The 20,727-nt window shown below is 45.3% G+C and overlaps 1 protein-coding gene across 1 annotated transcript in view; it reads right to left on the bottom strand.

Annotated features, from left to right (window-relative positions):
• SAMD7 (sterile alpha motif domain containing 7) overlaps nt 1–20,727 on the bottom strand; it is a gene marked incomplete at its 3' end in the record, with an annotated part of 136,932 nt that overhangs the window by 49,473 nt on the left and 66,732 nt on the right. The window contains exon 6 of the mRNA XM_082251695.1: nt 16,033–16,700. Within this exon, the coding sequence (XP_082107821.1) occupies nt 16,033–16,700 (668 nt within the window). The remainder of the gene's footprint in view (nt 1–16,032; nt 16,701–20,727) is intronic.

Raw genomic sequence — 20,727 nt, 5'->3', positions numbered from 1 at the left:
CACTGGACGGCATTCTGCGGTCTCGTGCTGCAGTCCACTGCGTCCTGGATTCTGTGGGGCAGATTGGATGCAGACATGCTTGCGCGGCGGCCGCTGTTGCGGTCCGCCATTTTTTTGCAGAAAATGCTATGGTCGACCCTGTCCCTGTACAGCGCTGGGTTTTGGCCCCACTCGCCGCCATTTTGGCGGGCCGCGCTCGTTCGAGCACATGTCGGCGCCATTTTCTTGTAGCCTCGATCCCTCAGCCGAGCGGCCATTTTTGCGGAGCCTTCATAGGCTATGTATGTCAGCCGGTTATTGCATCACTTCCTCTTTCTCTGGGACAGCGATCGGTGGCAGCAGCCTGTTTGTGCTCTCTCCAGGTTTTTCCTTCATTGTCCTGTCATTCCTTGCTCAGTGTTCTCTATCCCTGCGGGATCGGTGCATACAGTAGTGTACGGTGGGCTGCGCTCGCCGTGGTGTTAAAGGGCCAGTACCTTTTTTCCTTTCATTGCTGTGGGCATGGATTCTCAGGATAGCAAGTTTCCCCCCGCCCTGGTGGGGGACCAGGGGGCTGCTGCACCTCCCAAGGGGGCTGATCTGGCCACGGTAGTGGCGTCATTGGTTTCTCAGATGCATGTGCTGATAGCAGAACGATCCGCAAAAAGGGCCAGGTTATCCATTTCCTCTGATTCAGAGGGCGATGTGGCTGCTGTGGCTGGCGTGCCCTTCTCAGGGTCTCGCTCATCTCTGGACCTCATGGGGTCTGAGGGGGAGGCGGAGGTGGAAGGGGTTGATGTTTCTCCCCCTGGCTCGCCTGAAGAGCTTGCACTCATGGATGAGCTGATTGCCTCCATTAAGGATACTTTGCACCTGGAGGATGAGCCCACTCCTCCCGCTAGGGTGTCCTCCTTTGGGATGCAAAGGACCCGCAAATCAGCGCAGGTTTTTCCCTGCCCTGCAGAATTTCATCATACTGTTAAAGAGCAGTGGCGCAATTTAAAGAAGCCCTTTACAGTGCCGAATAAGTTTAAACTGCTTTATCCATTTGCGCCATCCACCGACGAGCGTTGGTGTGTGGCGCCTCAGGTGGATCACGCGGTAGCCGTTTTAAACAAAGCTACTGCGGTTCCTTCTGAGGATACCCCGGTTTTTCCGGGACCCTACGGACAGGAGGTTGGAGTCTCTTGCCCGTCATGCCTATATGGTTGCTGGTTCTATGCTAAAACCTATTTTTGCTTCGGTTATGGCGGCCCAGGCGGTTGCCGATTGGACGAAGGTGCTCAGGCGCACCCTGGTGGCTGATTCGGCTCCGCCTACCACATTGGCTATGGTGGATCAAATCCATCAAGGCGTCATGTACTTGTGTGATGCGGACTTGAATTTAGCTCCTCTGGCTGCACGCCTGTCTAGTGTGGCAGTGCCTAACCGTCGCCTGATATGGCTAAAAAGTTGGTCGGTAGACCAATCTTCTCGCAAGACGTTGGCGGATTTTCCCTACGTGGGATCTCGCCTTTTTGGCGAGGCTTTGGATACTCTGATTCAGGGAGTTACGGGGGGCAAGAGTACTCTCTTGCCCCAGAATCCCAAGCACAAATCTTTCCGTGGCAAACGGAATTCCTCGTTTAGGCCCTCCCAGGGGTCCTTTCGTGCCTTTCGGTCACAATCCAAGGGCAAGCCCTTCAAAGGCCACAGCTCCCAGAAGAAGCCGTGGGCGGGTAAGCAAAAATCCGGCCAGTCCGGTTCGACAACCCACGCCAATTCCGCCTGAAGGGGCGCCCTCACTCGTTTCTGGGGTGGGGGGACATGTGCGCGGTTTCCTCCAACCTTGGCTGATCCGCATTCAGGACAGATGGGTTCAGGAAATCGTTCGATCTGGTTTCAAGATCGAATTTCTCTCTCGGCCGGTGGGCAGATTTTTTCCCTCAAATCTTCAGCTGTCTCCGGAGCGTTTGCAGGATCTGCACCTGGCGGTGCGGGACCTGCGGGCCCAAGGAGTGGTGGTTCCCGTGCCTCATCGGGACAGATTTCGGGGGTTTTACTCCAATCTGTTCACTGTGCCCAGAAAGGAGGGCAAGGTGCGTCCGATTCTGGATTTGAAAGCTCTGAACCGCTTTGTGCGGGTTCACAAGTTCCGCATGGAATCCCTGCGCTCGGTGGTGGCTGCCCTGAGTCCGGGGGAGTTCATGGCCTCCATCGATCTGAAGGATGCGTACCTACACATCCCCATCTTCGAGGGTCATCAACGGTACCTTCGATTCGCCATTGCGGAGGAACACTACCAATTTGTGGCGTTACCTTTCGGTCTCGCTTCGGCTCCGCAGGTTTTTACCAACGTGCTGGCGCCGGGCCTGGCCCTGTTGCGGGCACAGGGCATTGCGGTCTTGGGGTCTTGGGGTATCTGGACGATCTCCTCATAAGGTTGAATGCCAGCCAGAGCCTGATGACCGGCCTGTCCACCACGGTGCAAACGCTGCAAGAGTTCGGTTGGACCATAAACATTCCGAAGTCGACTCTGTGTCCTTCGGTTCGCCTTCCCTATTTGGGGATGGTTCTGGATTCTGTTCAGGCGAAGGTTTTCCTACCAGAGGACAAACTCCGGACCCTTCAGGACGAGGTCAGGGCCCTCAGGGCCAACCAAAGCTCGTCCCTCCGGACATGCATGAGATGTCTGGGGTTGATGGTCTCAGCCTTCGAGGCGATCCCCTTTGCCCAGTTTCACACGCGGGGTCTCCAGGCGGAGGTTCTGGCCAAGTGGGACGGGCGTCCGCAGTCCTTGGATCTGCGGATCTCGTTGAGTCACCGCACCAGAAGGAGTCTTCTGTGGTGGCTCCAGTCCCCGACGGTGTCGGGGGGCAAGTCTTTCCGTCCGTTGTTGTGGACGGTAGTCACCACGGATGCCAGCCTGTCGGGCTGGGGTGGTGTCCTTCGGCATTGATCGGAACGGCTTCAGAGCCGTCCAGTTCAGGTTCAGATGGACAATGCCACTGCGGTGGCCTACATCAACCATCAAGGGGGCACCAGGAGTGCCCGAGCGGCTCGGGAAGTGGCCGACATTCTGTCTTGGGCCGAGACGCACATCCCGGCGATAACGGCAGTTCACATTCCGGGGGTGTAGAACTGGCAGGCGGATTATCTGAGTCGCCAGACCCTGGACCAGGGAGAATGGTCCCTTCACCCGGATGTCTTCCAGATGTTGTGCGCGAAGTGGGGTTCCCCAGATGTGGACCTGTGCGTGCTCGTCTAAACAACAAGGTGGAAAGGTTCGTGGCAAGGACGCGCGACCCTCAGGCGGACGCCTCGGACGCATTAGTGACGCCCTGGCATCAGTGTCATCTGATGTATGCCTTTCCACCGATTCAGCTGCTGTCCAGGCTCCTTCGCAGGTTAGCCTTGTAACCGCACACGGTGATTCTGGTGGCACCGGACTGGCCTCGCCGGTCTTGGTACGCAGACCTCATCAATCTGGCAGTCGACGCTCCGTGGCGCCTGCCGCTTCGAGAAGACCTTCTGTCTCAAGGGCCGATATTCCATCCTGCTTTACAGTCGCTGACTTTAACGGCCTGGCTGTTGAAAGCCAGGTCCTGAAAAGGACAGGGGTCTCTCCCCTGAGGTCATTCCCACTTTGATCAAGGCTAGAAAAGCCTCTTCGGGAAAGATTTACTACCGTACTTGGAAAGCATACTTTGCCTGGCGTGAGTCCAGGGGGTTTTCCCCTCGCTCGTACTCGGTGTCGAGAGTGTTGGCTTTCCTCCAAACTGGAGTGGACCAGCGTTTGGCGCTGGCCACGATTAAGGGCCAGATTTCTGCTCTGGCCGTTCTTTTTCAGCGCCCTGTGGCGTCAAACTGGTTGATCCGCACCTTTGTTCAAGGGGTGCGCCATTTGGCCCCTCCACGGAGGGAGCCTTTGCCTCTGTGGGACTTGAACCTGGTTCTGTCCGCATTGCAACATGCTCCCTTTGAAAAGATCAGGGAGATCTCGTTGCCTCTGTTGTCCAAAAAGGTGGCCTTTTTGGTGGCGATCACATCGGCTCGCAGGGTGTCGGAGCTGGCGGCTTTGTCCTGCAGCTCTCCCTACTTGGTGATTCACAAGGATAAGGTGGTCTTGCGACCTAACCCGTCCTTTCTGCCGAAAGTGATCTTGGATTTTCACCTTAATGAAGAAATTGTCTTGCCTTCGCTCTGCGCGAAGCCGAAGCATCCTAAGGAGGTTGCCTTACATTCCTTGGATGTTGTCCGGGCGATCAGGGTTTACCTGTCGTCCACTAAACCTTTTCGCAAGTCGGATTCCCTCTTTGTCCTTCCTGAGGGACCTCGGAAGGGCATGGCGGCGTCGGCTGTGACTATCGCCAAATGGATTAGACAAACCATTGTGCAGGCCTATGCCTTGAAGGGGAGGGTTCCTCCCTTCCCTGTAAAAGCGCACTCTACCAGGTCTTTGAGTACGTCTTGGGCTTTCCGGCATCAGGCTTCTGTGGCCCAGGTGTGTAAGGCGGCGACTTGGTCGTCCGCTCACACCTTTTCAAAGTTTTATAAGGTGGATGTTCAGGCATCGGCCGATGCCTCCTTTGGCCGTAAAGTTCTCAGTGCGGCAGTGCCTTAAGGGCCCTTGTTTTTGGGTCCTTGGCTGTTGGGGTGTTTTACCCCTATTTTACTTGTTTTTTCCTGGGTTGTTGCTCCTGTTTAGCACGTTTTTCCTGTTGCCCAGTTGGTTCTCTTACTGTGTGTAAGGTTTCTTTCTCTGATGTGGGTACTGCGTTGCTTTTTTCTGCGGCTGCGTCTCCCACCCCTCAGGTCTACACTGCTTTGGGACATCCCATTGGTGAAGAATTGTGAGTGGGCGGCGACTGTCGGAGGACGTAAGAGAAAACTGAATTTTTGTAAAATCTTACCGTAAAATTCCTTTCTCTGAGTCCTCCGAGAGTCGCCGCCCCCCGCCCCTCTTTTGGGGTTTTTGTGTACTCTTACTGCTATGCTACCAAACTGAGTTGGGAATGCTGGTGCAGGGAGGTATTGACTAAGTGGACAGCCCCTAGGGGTGTGTCTATGCTAAAAGCTTTTGTTATTAACAAATCTTGTGCCTAGCTACTCCTGCGGAGCAAAGGTCAATACCCATTGGTGAAGACTTGTGAGTGGGCCGCGACTGTCGGAGGACTCAGAGAAAGGAATTTTACGGTAAGATTTTACAAAAATTCCGTTTTCTTCAGTGTTGTCACATGAAAAGATATAATAAAATATTTTTAAAAATGTGAGGGATATACTCACTTTTGTGAGATACTGTATATTTTTTTTTAGCAAAGACTCTGGTGAATAAAATGGAGGCCCTTGCAATATTTTTTGTTACGCGGTATTTGTGCGACAGTCTTTCAAACGCATTTTTTTGGGAAAAAATACATTACACTGCATTTAAAAAAAAAACTTAACAGTTAGGTTAGCCCAATTTTTTTTTATATATTGTGAAAGATGATTTCACGCCGAGTAAATAGATACCTAACATGTTATGGTTTAAAGTTGCGCACACTTGTGGAATGGTGACAAATGACAGTACTTAAAAATCTGCATAGGCGACGCTTTAAACATTTTTAACAGTTACCAGTTTAGAGTTACAGAGGAGATCGTTTTCTAGAATTATTGCTCTGGTGATCGCGGTGATACCTCACATGTGTGGTTGGAGATCACGGTGACAGGTACTCTTTATGTCAGGATCGGGGCCCCAGACCCCTCCACTCCACTTCAAAGTATTCAAAATGCCGAAATTGGCATTTTTGAATACTGACAGTTTTTTAAATTGGCGCCGTTAGCAGCCAAGTAAACCGAAAGTGACGTTGTGATGTCGCTTCCGGGTTACTACATCGGAGACCCGATCAAAGCCAAATCCGGCTTTGTTTGGGACTCCAACCAACCAACAGGCGGACGGGAGACCCAGGCAGAGCCGTAAAAAGATGGCTTGCTAAGACAACGTCCGAGCGGCTGCTGAGCCGCATTGGCTGTTATCTCCTGAAAGCCGACAACTGGCTCTAAATAATGGTACTGGGTTGATGCCTGTAGCTGCAGGCATCATCCTGATACAGCCACTTCTACAAGCCAACGTACAGGTATGTCGGTATGCGGGAAGTGGTTAAATGCATTTTTAGTTATATAAGAAAAAAAAAGGGAGAAAAAAAATATTTTTCCTTTACTTATCTGCCAAATTTAGGAGTTTAGACATCCAAGTCAGCTTGCAGGAATCCAGGAACACCCACCGCGTTCACTCCAGAGAAGCACTTGATAGCCACAATCATAAAGCTGTTATCAGGAGCCTAAAGCCAGCAAAGACCATAGGAGTTCTCAAGTAAAATTCAGGGTAAGTCTTTAACCGTTAGGGATTTCCCTGCATTACTCTCAGGAGCCGCCAAAGCCTGCCAAGAACAGAGAGGAGCCGGGAAATTTCAAGAAGAGCTGAGAGGAGCCGAGGAGACCCGAGTCCTGCTTGTCTGTGAGTGGACGGTGTGCTGCCACTCCCCCTTCCACAGTCGCGGCGGTTTACAAAGGAATTGCCGAGACTCCGCACCTGTCAACCAGGAACCCTTCACCATACACCACCACTGCCAGTCACCAGCGCTTTAGAGCGCCGCTTCTCCAAATATCTCCCGCCGCCTTCACCGCTCCACGCTCGGCCTCCTTCCCATAACACTCCGGGCTATCTTTCCAGGGTGAGGGAGCCCAGGTGAGCTATGCACGCCAACTCACATTAGCATCAGGCGACGCCCCTCCTCTATTACTTTCTAATCCATCTCTACTCTATCCAAAATTAACCGCTTCCATACAGAGCAGTTTGACACCCTTCCTGCCCAGACCAATTTTCAGCTTTCAGCACTCTCACACTTTGAATGACAATTGCTCAGTCATGCTACACTATAACCAAACAAAATTTTTATCATTTTTTTCACACAAATAGAGCTTTCTTTTGGTGGTATTTGATCACAACTGGGGTTTTTTTTTTCGTGATATATGCAAAAAAAGAGCAAAAATTTTGAAAAAAAAACACTTTTTTTTAGTTTCAATTATGAAATTTTGCAAAAAATAAATTTTTCTTCATACATTTGGGCCAAAATGTATACTGCTACATGTCTCTGGTAAAATTAACCCAAATTAGTGTATATTATTTAGTCTGTGTGAAAGTTATTGAGTCTAGAAGCTATGGTACCAATTACTGAAAATTGATCACACCAGATGTACTGACTGCCTATCTCCTTTCTTGAGGCCCTGAAATGTCAGGACAGTACAAATACCGACCAAATGACCCCTTTTTGTAAAGTAGACAGTCCAAGGTATTTAGTAAGAGGCATGGCGAGTTTTTTGAAGTTGTAATTTTTTCCCACAATTCTTGGGAAAATGAAGAAAAAATTTTTTTTTCTTTTTTTTCCCACAAAGTTGTCAATTTATAAGCTATTTCTAACACATAGCATGTACACAGCAAAAATTACACCCAAAAATACATTCTGCTACTCCTTCCGAGTATGGCGATACCACATGTGTGAGACTTTTACACAGCCTGGCCACAAAAAGAGACTCCACGTCCAAGAAGCACATTCAGGCGTTCTAGGAGCATAAATACACATAAAACTTTCTTACTACCTATCACACTTTTCAAGGCCCTAGAGCACCAATACAATGGAAAAGTCCACAAAATGACCCCATTTTGGAAAGCAAACACTCCAACGTATATTCTATGAGGCATTATGGGTCGTTTGAACATATCATTTTTTTCCACAGGTTTTTGGAAAATGTGGGAAAAAAATGAAAACTTTTTTTTTTTACACAAAGTTGTCAATTTATAGGATATTCCTAACACATAGCATGTACACAGCAAAAATGACACCCCAAAATACATTCTGCCACTCCTCCTGAGTATGGCAATACCACATGTGTGAGACTTTTTCACAGCCTAGCCATATAGAGGGGCCGAACATCCAAGGAGCATCATCATGCATCCTAGCCACTTGCCTAGGCCTATTTTTGACATTTGGTGTTTACAAGCTAAAATCAGTTGTTTTGCTAGAAAACTGCTTAGAACCCCCAAACATTATATATTTTTTTTTAGCAGAGACCCTAGAGACCCTAGAGACCCTAGAGAATAAAATGGAGATTGCACTATTTTTTATCACACCGTATTTGCGTAGCGGTCTTCCACTTTAATTAAAAAATAAGAAACCAGTAAAGTTAGCCCAATTTTTTTCCATAATGTGAAAGATAATGTTACGCCGAGTAAATAGATACCCAACATGTCATGTTTCAAAATTGCGCACGCTCACGGAATGGTGACAAACTTTGGTACTTAAAAATCCCCATAGGCGACAATTTAAAAATTTCTACAGGTTGCCATCTTTGAGTTACAGAGGAGGTCTAGGGCTCAAATTATTCCCCTTGCTCTAACGATCGCGGCGATACCTCACATGTGTGGTTTGAACACCGTTTACATATGTGGGCGGGGTTTCTGTATGCATTCGCTTCTGCGCGCGAGCTAACGGGGACAGGGCGCTTTAATTTTTTTTTTTTTTTTTTTTTACTATTTATTTTATTTATTATTTTTTATTTTTACACCGTTTAAAAAAAAAAAAAAAAAATTGATCATTTTTATTTCTATTAAAAGAAATGTAAATATTCCTCGTAATAGAAATAGGCACGACAGGACCTCTTTTTTGTGAGATCTGGGGTCAAAAAGTCCTCAGATCTCACAAGTACACTAAAAGATAGAAAAAAAAAAAAAAATAATAATTATAATATAAAATGAAAAAAAAAAAAAAAAGGACCTTTAAACCGGTTGCTAGGCAACAACATTTTCCGTAGCTCCGGTCCTCCAAGACCATAGAGTCAAGTGAGGGCAAGCTTGCCCTCACTCGACATCCTGTCTGTGAGGATTCGGGACCGGATCGTTTTCCCCGCTGCCGGCGGGTCCGGTAAGCGGGGAAAGGGACCGGAACGCGTCGGGAGGGGGGGGGGCGCCTTTTCCGCCATCCCGGAAGGGTGATCCCACGGCGAATCCGCCGCTGGGACCACCCTTATCGGAAAGCCAACCGTCCACCGTTTAAAAAAATACCAGGGTTATGGCAGCTATCTGCTACCATAACACCGGTATTTAGGTTTAAACGGACAACGTATATAAACCTTTTTGGACTTGGACATGGTGGCTGTATGAAGGGTGACAGGTACTCGGGTACTTTGTTGGGCAGGTGACAGGTACTCTGGTACTGATGAGCATGTGGCAGGTACTCGGGTACTCCGATAGGCAGGTGACAGGTACTCGGGTACTCTGATGGGCAGGTGACAGGCAGGTGATAGGTACTGATGAGTAGTACTCACTGACTGATAGGTGATAGGTGATACTGTACTGATGGGTACTGATGATCAGTACTGATACTTGATAGGTACTGATGAGTACTGATGAGTAGTGATGGGTACTGATGAGCAGGCGGCAAGTACTTGGGTACTTCAGGCGTCAGGTACTCTGATGAGCAGGTGGAAGGTACTCGGGTACTCTGATGGGTAGGTGACAGGTACTCAGGTACTCTGATGACGGGTACTCCGTTGACAGGTACTCAAAGTACCCGAGTACCTGTCATCAGAGTACCCGAGTACCTGTCATCAGAGTACCCGAGTACCCGTCATCAGAGTACCCGAGTACCTGTCATCAGAGTACCCGAGTACCTGTCAGAGTACCCGAGTACCCGTCATCAGAGTACCCGAGTACCTGTCAGAGTACCCGAGTACCCGTCATCAGAGTACTCGAGTACCTGTCATCAGAGTACCCGAGTACCTGTCATCAGAGTACCCGAGTACCCGTCATCAGAGTACCCGAGTACCTGTCATCAGAGTACCCGAGTACCCGTCATCAGAGTACCCGAGTACCTGTCATCAGAGTACCCGAGTACCCGTCAGAGTACCCGAGTACCTGTCATCAGAGTATCCGTCATCAGAGTACCCGAGTACCTGTCATCAGAGTACCCGAATACCTGTCACCAGCCCATCAGAGTACCCGAGTACCTGTCATCTGAGTACCTGATGACAGGTACTCGGGTACTTTGATGGGCTAGTGACAGGTGCTCTTTATTGGGGGGGGGGCAATCAGTGTGTTTGGGGTGCACTGTACTTGGTAACTAGCTGTTACCACAATCTCCTCCTCACACAGGATCAGTGTGTGAGGAGGAGAACACGGTGACAGCTAGTTACCGTGTTCTCTGTTGACATTTGTGACCGGCTGTGATTGGACACAGCCGGTCACGTGGTAAAGAGCCAATTTCATTGGCTCTTTACCTAGATCGGGGATCGACTCTGTCCGAGGGACGAGCCTCGTCCCCGATCGCTGCTCTGCGCGCCCCCGGGGGCGTGCATTGCAGAGAGAACGAGCGGCTCGTGCTGGAGCCGCTCATGTGATCGGCTGTGATTGACACAGCCGATCACGTGGTAAACAGCCAATTTCTATTGGCTGTTTACCTTGATCAGTGATGGGCTATGTCCGAGGGACGAGCCTCATCCCTGATCGCGCCGCTGCGCGCCGCCGGGGGCGCGCAGTAGCAGCTAGAACGGGCCGACGTCATATGACGGCGGCCCGGATCTAGACAACCACTTTGCCGACGTCATTTTACATGACTCGGTAAGGAAGTGGTTAAAGAAAAAAGTTTTGCCTTTAGTTATTCTTTAAGGCCTTACATGAAAAAAATGCTTAAAAACATATGACAAAAACTAATATAACCTCTAAGTAACTGAAAACCCAAAAAATAATACCCACTGAAACAAAAGCTCATTTTAAAAGGTTGTAAAAGTGTAACCTAAATTAAAGGGCTTATCAACATAACATATTAAACAATAACCCCCAATATAAATGATTGTCCAAAGGGCTATTAATCAGAATTAAAATACCATACTCTAATTGACCTTAATCTTTTCCTATGCAGTTTGTCAGCTTTCCCCCTTCTTTCCTTACAGAATCTCCCACTGCACAACATTAATACTCCCTGTGCCCTTCCTTTTATAGTGAGGGGGGGGGGGGTGGCTTATCCAGATATCCCCTTGTTGGCCTTTGAAAGCCTGCTGGCCATATGTCAAATGCCCATGCAGTTCATTATGGTTTAAAAGAGTTCTCCCAAGTCACTCTGCACATAAATTCAGCAGGGACCACAGATCTCATACCCATAGCATTTGGCCTAAACCTATAACAGCATCTGTATATTTCTGGGTTAGTGACTAAACAGTACTGAAGCCAAATGGTCAGTATAACAACCAGGCAACTAGCATATTCAGAAGGTGGACAGAAATAGCATGGATTTCTGTTATGTCAAGTTTACTTTATCCCTGGCAACTGTGTATAACACATCTAAGATATACAGTGGGTACGGAAAGTATTCAGACCCCCTTAAATTTCTCATTCTTTGTTATATTGCAGCCATTTGTTAAAATCATTTAAGTTCATTCTTCTTCCTCATGAATGTACACATAGCACCCCATACTGACAGAAAAACACCGAATTGTTGACATTGTTGCAGATTTATTAAAAAAGAAAAACTGAAATATCACATGGTCCTAAGTATTCAGACCCTTTGCTCAGTATTTAGTAGAAGCCCCCTTTTGATCTAATACAGCCAGGAGTCTTTTTGGGAAAGATGCAACAAGTCTTTCACACCTGGATTTGGGGATCCTCTGCCATTCCTCCTTGCAGATCCTCTCCAGTTCTGTCAGGTTGGATGGTAAACGTTGGTGGACAGCCATTTTTAGGTCTCTCCAGAGATGCTCAATTGGGTTTAAGTCAGGGCTCTGGCTGGGCCATTCAAGAACAGTCACGGAGTTGTTGTGAAGCCACTCCTTCGTTATTTTAGCTGTGTGCTTAGGGTCACTGTCTTGTTGGAATGTAAACCTTCGGCCCAGTCTGAGGTCCAGAGCACTCTGGAGAAGGTTTTTGTCCAGGATATCCCTGTACTTGGCCGCATTCATCTTTCCCTCGATTGCAACCAGTCGTCCTGTCCCTGCAGCTGAAAAACACCCCCACAGCATGATGCTGCCACCACCATGCTTCACTGTTGGGACTGTATTGGACAGATGATGAGCAGTGCCTGGTTTTCTCCACACATACCGCTTAGAATCAAAGCCAAAAAGTTCTATTTTGGTCTCATCAGACCAGAGAATCTTATTTCTCACCATCTTGGAGTCCTTCAGGTGTTTTTTAGCAAACTCCATGCGGGCTTTCATGTGTCTTACACTGAGGAGAGGCTTCCGTCGGGCCACTCTGCCATAAAGCCCCGACTGGTGGAGGGCTGCAGTGATGGTTGACTTTCTACAACTTTCTTCCATCTCCTGACTGCATCTCTGGAGCTCAGCCACAGTGATCTTTGGGTTCTTCTTTACCTCTCTCACCAAGGCTCTTCTCCCCCGATAGCTCAGTTTGGCCAGACGGCCAGCTCTAGGAAGGGTTCTGGTCAGCCCAAACGTCTTCCATTTGAGGATTATGGAGGCCATTGTGCTTTTAGGAACCTTAAGTGCAGCAGAAATCTTTTTATAACCTTGGCCAGATCTGTGCCTTGCCACAATTCTGTCTCTGAGCTCTTCAGGCAGTTCCTTTGACCTCATGATTCTCATTTGCTCTGACATGCATTTTGATCTGGAAGGTCTTATATAGACAGGTGTGTGGCTTTCCTAATCAAGTCCAATCAGTATAATCAAACACAGCTGGACTCAAATGAAGGTGTAGAACCATCTCAAGGATGATCAGAAGAAATGGAAAGCACCTGAGTTAAATATATGAGTGTCACAGCAAAGGGTCTGAATACTTAGGACCATGTGATATTTCAGTTTTTCTTTTTTATTAAATCTGCAACAATGTCAACAATTCTGTGTTTTTCCGTCAATATGGGGAGCTGTGTGTACATTCATGAGGAAGAAGAATGAACTTAAATGATTTTAGAAAATGGCTGCAATATAACAAAGAGTGAAAAATTTAAGGGGGTCTGAATACTTTCCGTACCCACTGTATACACTATATTACCTGCCTTTACATGCACATGACATTTAATGGCATCCCAGTCTTAGTCTGTAGGGTTCAATATTGAGTTAGCCCACTTTTTGCACCTCTAACAGCTTCAACTCTTCTGGGAAGGTTGTCCACAAGGTTTAGGAGTGTGTCTATGGGAATGTTTGACCATTCTTCAAGACAGAAAGTCCCAATACTTTTGGTAATATAGTGTTTTTTTTGGTAGGGATAGGGGGCCAGAGGAGGAAGATGTGAGTAAAAACAAACCTACCTACTGTATATGGTCCTGTCAGGATTATTGGGATTAAATTAGAGAAAAAGGGTATTTTAAAATGCTATGTGTATTCAGTCCTATAGAGAGATTTTGAACAGCACAGCTTCCATCTTATTAGGGGTGATGGAAAGTTCATATGTACTTGTTAAACAAAATTTCTCTTACAATAGGGTCTTATAATTTCAGCAGATATTTCGGTTTTTCTTTTGGTAATAAATAAGAGGCCTTTTTACATCTTATCAGATAAGGGTAATTTTAGCCAGACACCAACAGTCACTGATGGCCAGCCTCGCTTGTACTCTTATCTGTATTTAACAATGGACAATAGTTCAGTGTATTCATCAGACTCATTTAAACTATATTTTTAAAGATACATTATAATCATGTGTGAGAAAATATTAGCAATAATTATGTCATTATATTATGTAAAATATATACATATTTAGAAATGCTCTGTATACCATATTTTGGGTTTATATTCTTGCTAAATAATAATCTTACTTAAGTTGAACTAATTACCTAATTTTAGAAAAGTTTGTGTTTAAGTTTTTATGACCGCTATAAATCCTCCAATCCTAGAGGCAATGTCTGACAGCATATGACATGGTCAAATGATTTGAGGATCTTCACTAGTCAGAGGTCAAAGGTTATCAATATAATAATAGTATTATTATTCTATATATTGAATTTAAACAGTAATACAATACTGCCCCCTTTGAAGATATCACTAAATGCAGTCTCGGGGTAACTCAGTATTTTCCAATAAATATATATATTGTATTAAAAATATATCTTTATAAATGGCTTTACCAGATCCAATCCCTGCCAAGATGAGTGATGGAGATATTAGATGGACATCTATGTATGTACTGAGAGTATGGACAAGTTTTTATGTTGTGTTTATGATTATTCTTCAATATAAAGAAGTTATCCTTTAAATGTAATATCCAAAATATTGGGTTATTAGGAGAGGCGTTGCTAATGACCTCACCAGTTAATGGATAAAAATATCCCAACCAATGGGGATAATGTTCCTCCTTCTGGGTTTAACTTATGGTAATTTTACTGTCCTGTTGTTCAATACAATATAAAAGGGAGAACCCAGAATGTGAGACACACATTACATTACTGACAACATTCATTACACCTACAACACGCACGCTAGTTACATCCATCGATATACTCATCTATACATACTCCATCTTGCTCCTTCATTTATCAAACTTTGAAGGACGCCAAACGAAACTCCTCCCTAACTGGCCACCATCTTGGGAAGGCAGCCATCTTAAGGACTCTGGTAACGACCATTTAAGCTAGCAGCCATCTTAAGTGTGGTAAATATACCTTGCTGTTTATTTGATTATTATTTAACAATTGTTTATTTCTTTCCTTATATGTTTTATATTGCATATTTAAGGGTAATAAGATTACAATCCCAGCCGTATGAACCATGGTAGATTTTTCTCTAAAAACTGATTTTTGTTTTTATACATTTTTATTAATATCAAATTCAGCGCATTATTAGCGATTTTAGTCTCCTGTTTTGCATAGCCTATTCTCACTTCATCTGCAGCGAAGTGACTGTTAGGTGCGTAATTCACAGACAATTGTGGTCTGATTGTATAGAACACTTATCTATGGTTTATGCTTTACCTGGGAAAAAGGTAATCTTGTTTTATTTTTGCTTTCATCATTGAGCTACATATCACATTGCATTTATTGTTTTAAGTTTGTATTTTATGTAAAGTTATCTCTTTATGTCACCTCAAGTTTAATCATTTATTGTGAATACATGTCTTGTGAATAAATATTCTTATACATATTCCTTACTGTAGACTGTTTTCACTAAGATTGGTATGTGCTTTTAAAAAGAAATTAATCGGTTAAAAATAATTTGTTACATATTGATTTGTGGAAATAAGTTGAGATTCTCCTACCTTACAGATCTTTGCTTATTTACATAAATAGACACTGTTATATTCAGAGCAGTATAAACATTCTGACAGTCCTGTAATCTGAAGTTTCTCTAATGATACCCATTTTTGCCACTTTCACCAATATGTTTGTTCCAGAGACCATCATCACTGAGACAGGAAGAGAGAAGAGATCTCTTCAGCTGGGAGATATCTAAAACTGGTGTATTTTCTAATCCTTCCCCACTTTCCTAAAATATGTTTTTGGTTTTTATTTGTCTCTGACCTCACTTGATAGATTTCCTCTCTTTTTCTGTCTTTATGATTCTCTCACTGGGGCAGAAAGTGAATGAAATCATTCCCAACAGGAAAATCTAGTTAAATGAAAAAGCAAGCCATCTTTTACAGTATGGTTGTTACAGCAAAATGTACAACCAAGCTTAATTTTTCAGACTGCCAGCAAATTATTCGGTCCAGGCAGATATAAAATACTTAAATTAAGGCTGCTCTGTATTCCTAAATACATTATTGAATTTATTTTTTATTTTAAAAGGTGTAAGTACCTAAATGTTACTTGATGTCAGTCTCTTGCAATCAACTGTACAGCAGAACTAAAATTGAAAGAGGGGAAAGCAGCATAACAAGCCAGTCAATTGCGCTGCAGTGGGGCATGCTCAAAGGTCAGCCTGCTGCTATGGCCTTTACTGTGCAGTCACAAGACTTCTGCCCTGTCAATCAGTAAAGCAGATTTTGTTTGCAAATTTTATCCACGTATTTAGTTGTTTGCCTGGAGTTCATCTTCAAGACAAACAACTAGATACCAGCTGAGTACTGTTTAGGTCAGTAAGGAAAGTGGAGATACAGACCTGGAATGAGTGAAGGGTTCATGGTTACTTGAAAACCATATGGACTTGCTGATATGGGAACAGGAGACTGGTAAATAAATCTGTCCTCGAAGGCTGTCCCAGTATTGGCAAGCTCCTTGTCAGCACAATTTCTTCCTCTGCTTGTTTCTATAGGAGTGGGATTGTTTGTCTTCTCCTGGCTATCTGAGATTTCTATAGCACTTTTATCCATTGCAGGCCCTGTGTGTGCTTTTCCTTGGTCACATTTGTTGAATGTCTCCGAGTCCTCTTCTTTTTTCTCCTCCTTCTCCTCTTCAGGAGTATTTGGTGAGGAATGGGGTTTATTATCTAGTTGGAGTTTGGATACACCTATGGAACTTTCTGCAACCTTTTGATTGCTAGCTCTTCGGCCTGGTCTTCGAGCTCTTTCTCTTTGCAGACTACTTATGGGAGCGTAAGGACTGCCAGCCTTCAAAAGAGCACTGCCATGGAGTATCTCTAGAGCGTTACGATGAACAAACAGATCAGATGGCAGCTGGCCTTCTGGACATATCTGCCTACCTCTAAATGCCACTGGGTTTGGTGGCATTCCATGGTATAAAAATGGTGAGTCCATATCTACAAAGCCTTTTCTATGTGCCTTGTCCACCTCTCTCTGATGATACATAGCATTCATTTCCACGTCCATCCTGATGGTATAGAAGAAAGTGTAACTGCATGAGTTTTTAGAATAGCTATGATTTACATTATTAAAATGTTTCCCATAATAAATCATTTTATGCTATTTTCCACAGGCATCACTTTAATAAAGGTCTGTAATACAACGCTGTCATGACAGACCAGAATATTCCAGAGATTTACAATAATTTAGTGTTCTTCAAAGAGACAGGAGTTTTTGTAAGTTCTTCTTTAGTGCATTAGAGACCATTTTTAAGATTTTAACCACTTTACCACCGGAGGATTTTTCTGTCTTACGTCCAGGCCACTTTTTGCGATTCAGCGCTGTGCGACTTTAACTGAAAATTGCGCGGTCGTGCGACGCCGTACCCAAACGAAATTTGTGTCCTTTTTTCCCACAAATAGAGCTTTCTTTTGGTGGTATTTGATCACCTGTGCGATTTTTACTTTTTGCGCTATAAACAAAAAAAGGAGCGTTTATTTTGAAAAAATAACAATATTTTTAACATTTTTTTATATGAAATTCCCCCCAAAAAAATTTAAAAATCAATTTTTTTTTAATTTTTGGCCAATTTGTTTTCTGCTCCCTATGTTTGGTAAAAAAAAAAAATCACGATAAGCGTATTTTGATTGGTTTGCGCAAAAGTTATTGCGTTTACTAACTAAGGGAAAGATTTCTGTAATTTTTGGTGTTTTTTTTTTTAACGCGTAATGGCGGCGATCTGCGATTTTTTTTGCGGGACTGCGACATTGCGGTGGACAGATCGGACCCTTGACTGACATTTTTGACACTTTTGGGGGTACCAGTGACATTACTGCAGTAATCAGTGCTATAAATATGCACTGTTACTGTAAAAATGACACTGGCAGGGAAGGGGTTAATTTTATTGGAGAGGGAGGGGTTAATGTATGCCTGGTGCTTACTGACGTGTGTGGGGGGAGGTGACTATGTGACACAAGGACAGATCGGATGTTCAGCTATGCTGAACCATGCTATCTGTCCCTGCCTGTCACTTAGGAGATCCGCCCGCTCTGTTTACACAGGCGGGCGGATCTCCTCACTCGATTCCCAGACAATCGGGGAAGAGCGGCGGCACTCGCCGCCGCTCCTCCCCTGGCCCGACTCCCGCTGTGACTGAAAACAGCGGGAGCGTGCCTCCGGCGGCGCGCGAGCGCCGACTACAGGGGGAGGAGTCCAGCGACGTAGGTCTACGTCGCTCGACGGTATCGAGCCACATTGCTGCAGTAGCAGCAATGTGAGCAGTGGCCAAGTGGTTAAAATATCATTTATTAAAAACAAAAATGTAAAACACTGTAAATAGTGTTGAGCGAACACGGACTGTATTATTCGTGTTCGTACCGAATAATTGGATTTTTTTTACCCGAACACGGACACGGACACTTTACTGTATGTTCGGGTAAAAATCCGTGTTCGGTCGTTTTATTTCCGGGTTTTGCATGCTTTGGCGCTCTTTTCATGGCGGGCTTTCAACAGCCAATCAACAATCGTTTAACTGGTGTGCCTTAAGCCATCCCAGCCATGCCTGCAAATGTCTTAGTAGCTGTGATTGGCCGTCTGAAGCATGTGACCAAGTCTTTATAAGTTCGAGGCAGCCGCCGCAGCAGCGTCATTCTGCTGCTTAGCTAAGGGACAGAGCACACATCAATGTGCTGGCTGCTGATTAGGGAAAGATAGGCAGGAAAAAACCATTTGTGTCCGGATAGAATTGAGGGACAGGTCGGAGTGTTTAGGCAGGGCGAGTTGTAGGCATTTTAGGGATAGAGTCTGCTGAATTATAGGGTCAGTGTCTTCTACAAACTACAATCGATATTGCTGTGTGGGGGGTGGGGTGAATCTGCACTCAATCCTGATCTACGATCTCTTCTCAATCCTGTTAGGGACAGAGTCTGCTGAATTTTAGGGAAACTGTGTTCTACAAACTACAATCGATATTGCTGTGTGGTGTGGGATTGGAGATAGGCAGGTGTCAGTGATCCACATCCATTTTTCTGTGTGTGAGCTGCAGTGAACACAATCTTTTTGGGCTGCAGTGAACACAATCTTTTTGGGCTGCAGTGAACACAATCTTTTTGGGCTGCAGTGAACACAATCTTTTTGGGGTGCAGTGAACAAAATCTTTTTGGGGTGCAGTGAACACAATCCTTTTTGGTGTGCAGTGAACACAATCTTTGTGGGGTGCAGTGAACAAAATCCTTTGTGGGGTGCAGTGAACACAATCTTTTTGGGGTGCAGTGAACAAAATCCTTTTTGGGGTGCAGTGAACAACATCCTTTTTGGGGTGCAGTGAACACAATCTTTTTGGGGTGCAGTGAACAAAATCCTTTGTGGGGTGCAGTGAACACAATCTTTTTGGGGTGCAGTGAACACAATCTTTTTGGGGTGGAGTGAACAACATCCTTTTTGGGGTGCAGTGAACAAAATCCTTTTTGGGGTGCAGTGAACAAAATCATTTTTGGGGTGCAGTGAACACAATCTTTTTGGGGTGCAGTGAACACAATCTTTGTGGGGTGCAGTGAACACAATCTTTTTGGGGTGGAGTGAACAACATCCTTTTTGGGGTGCAGTGAACAACATCCTTTTTGGGGTGCAGTGAACACAATCTTTTTGGGGTGCAGTGAACACAATCTTTGTGGGGTACAGTGAACAGAATCTTTGTGGGGTGCAGTGAACACAATCTTTGGGGGGTACAGTGAACACAATCTTTTTGGGGTGCAGTGAACACAATCTTTGTGGGGTGCAGTGAACACAATCTTTTTGGGGTGGAGTGAACAAAATCATTTTTGGGGTGCAGTGAACAACATCCTTTTTGGGGTGCAGTGATCAAAATCCTTTTTGGGGTGCAGTGAACACAATCTTTTTGGGGTGCAGTGAACAAAATCCTTTGTGGGGTGCAGTGAACAGAATCTTTGTGGGGTGCAGTGAACACAATCTTTGGGGGGGTACAGTGAACACAATCTTTTTGGGGTGCAGTGAACACAATCTTTGTGGGGTACAGTGAACAGAATCTTTGTGGGGTGCAGTGAACACAATCTTTGGGGGGTACAGTGAACACAATCTTTTTGGGGTGCAGTGAACACAATCTTTGTGGGGTGCAGTGAACACAATCTTTTTGGGGTGGAGTGAACAAAATCATTTTTGGGGTGCAGTGAACAACATCCTTTTTGGGGTGCAGTGATCAAAATCCTTTTTGGGGTGCAGTGAACACAATCTTTTTGGGGTGCAGTGAACAAAATCCTTTGTGGGGTGCAGTGAACAGAATCTTTGTGGGGTGCAGTGAACACAATCTTTGGGGGGGTACAGTGAACACAATCTTTTTGGGGTGCAGTGAACACAATCTTTGTGGGGTACAGTGAACAGAATCTTTGTGGGGTGCAGTGAACACAATCTTTGGGGGGTACAGTGAACACAATCTTTTTGGGGTGCAGTGAACACAATCTTTGGGGGGTACAGTGAACACAATCTTTTTGGGGTGCAGTGAACACAATCTTTGTGGGGTACAGTGAACACAATCTTTTTGGGGTGCAGTGAACAACATCCTTTTAGGGTGCAGTGAACACAATCTTTGTGGGGTGCAGTGAACAACATCCTTTTAGGGTGCAGTGAACACAATCTTTGTGGGGTACAGTGAACAGAATCTTTGTGGGGTGCAGTGAACACAATCTTTGGGGGGTACAGTGAACACAATCTTTGTGAGGTGCAGTGAACACAATCTTTGTGGGGTGCAGTGAACACAATCATTGTGGGGTGCAGTGAACTCAATCTTTGTGGGGTACAGTGAACACAATCTCATACTTCTGAAGATTTGAGGGTGCTGCCTGTTCCATACTCCCCCTACTCCTCATCTAGCCTTTTAGGGGTACAAACAATAGTAATTGGGGCCTAGTGTGGTTGTGTACGTGTGATATACATACACTTTTTTTGGATCATATTTTCTATTCCGCTATTTAATCAAAAACCTTTGGGGATCAGTTAAATTGGGGGATAGTCTGTGTTGGTACGTGTGAGAGAGATCCACC

Source organism: Pelophylax lessonae, assembly GCF_965119305.1.
Source record: "Pelophylax lessonae genome assembly, chromosome: 3".
Classification (NCBI taxonomy): Eukaryota; Metazoa; Chordata; class Amphibia; order Anura; family Ranidae; genus Pelophylax; species Pelophylax lessonae.
Note: the sequence above shows the minus strand (reverse complement) of the source record. Positions and strands in the feature narration are given on the sequence as shown.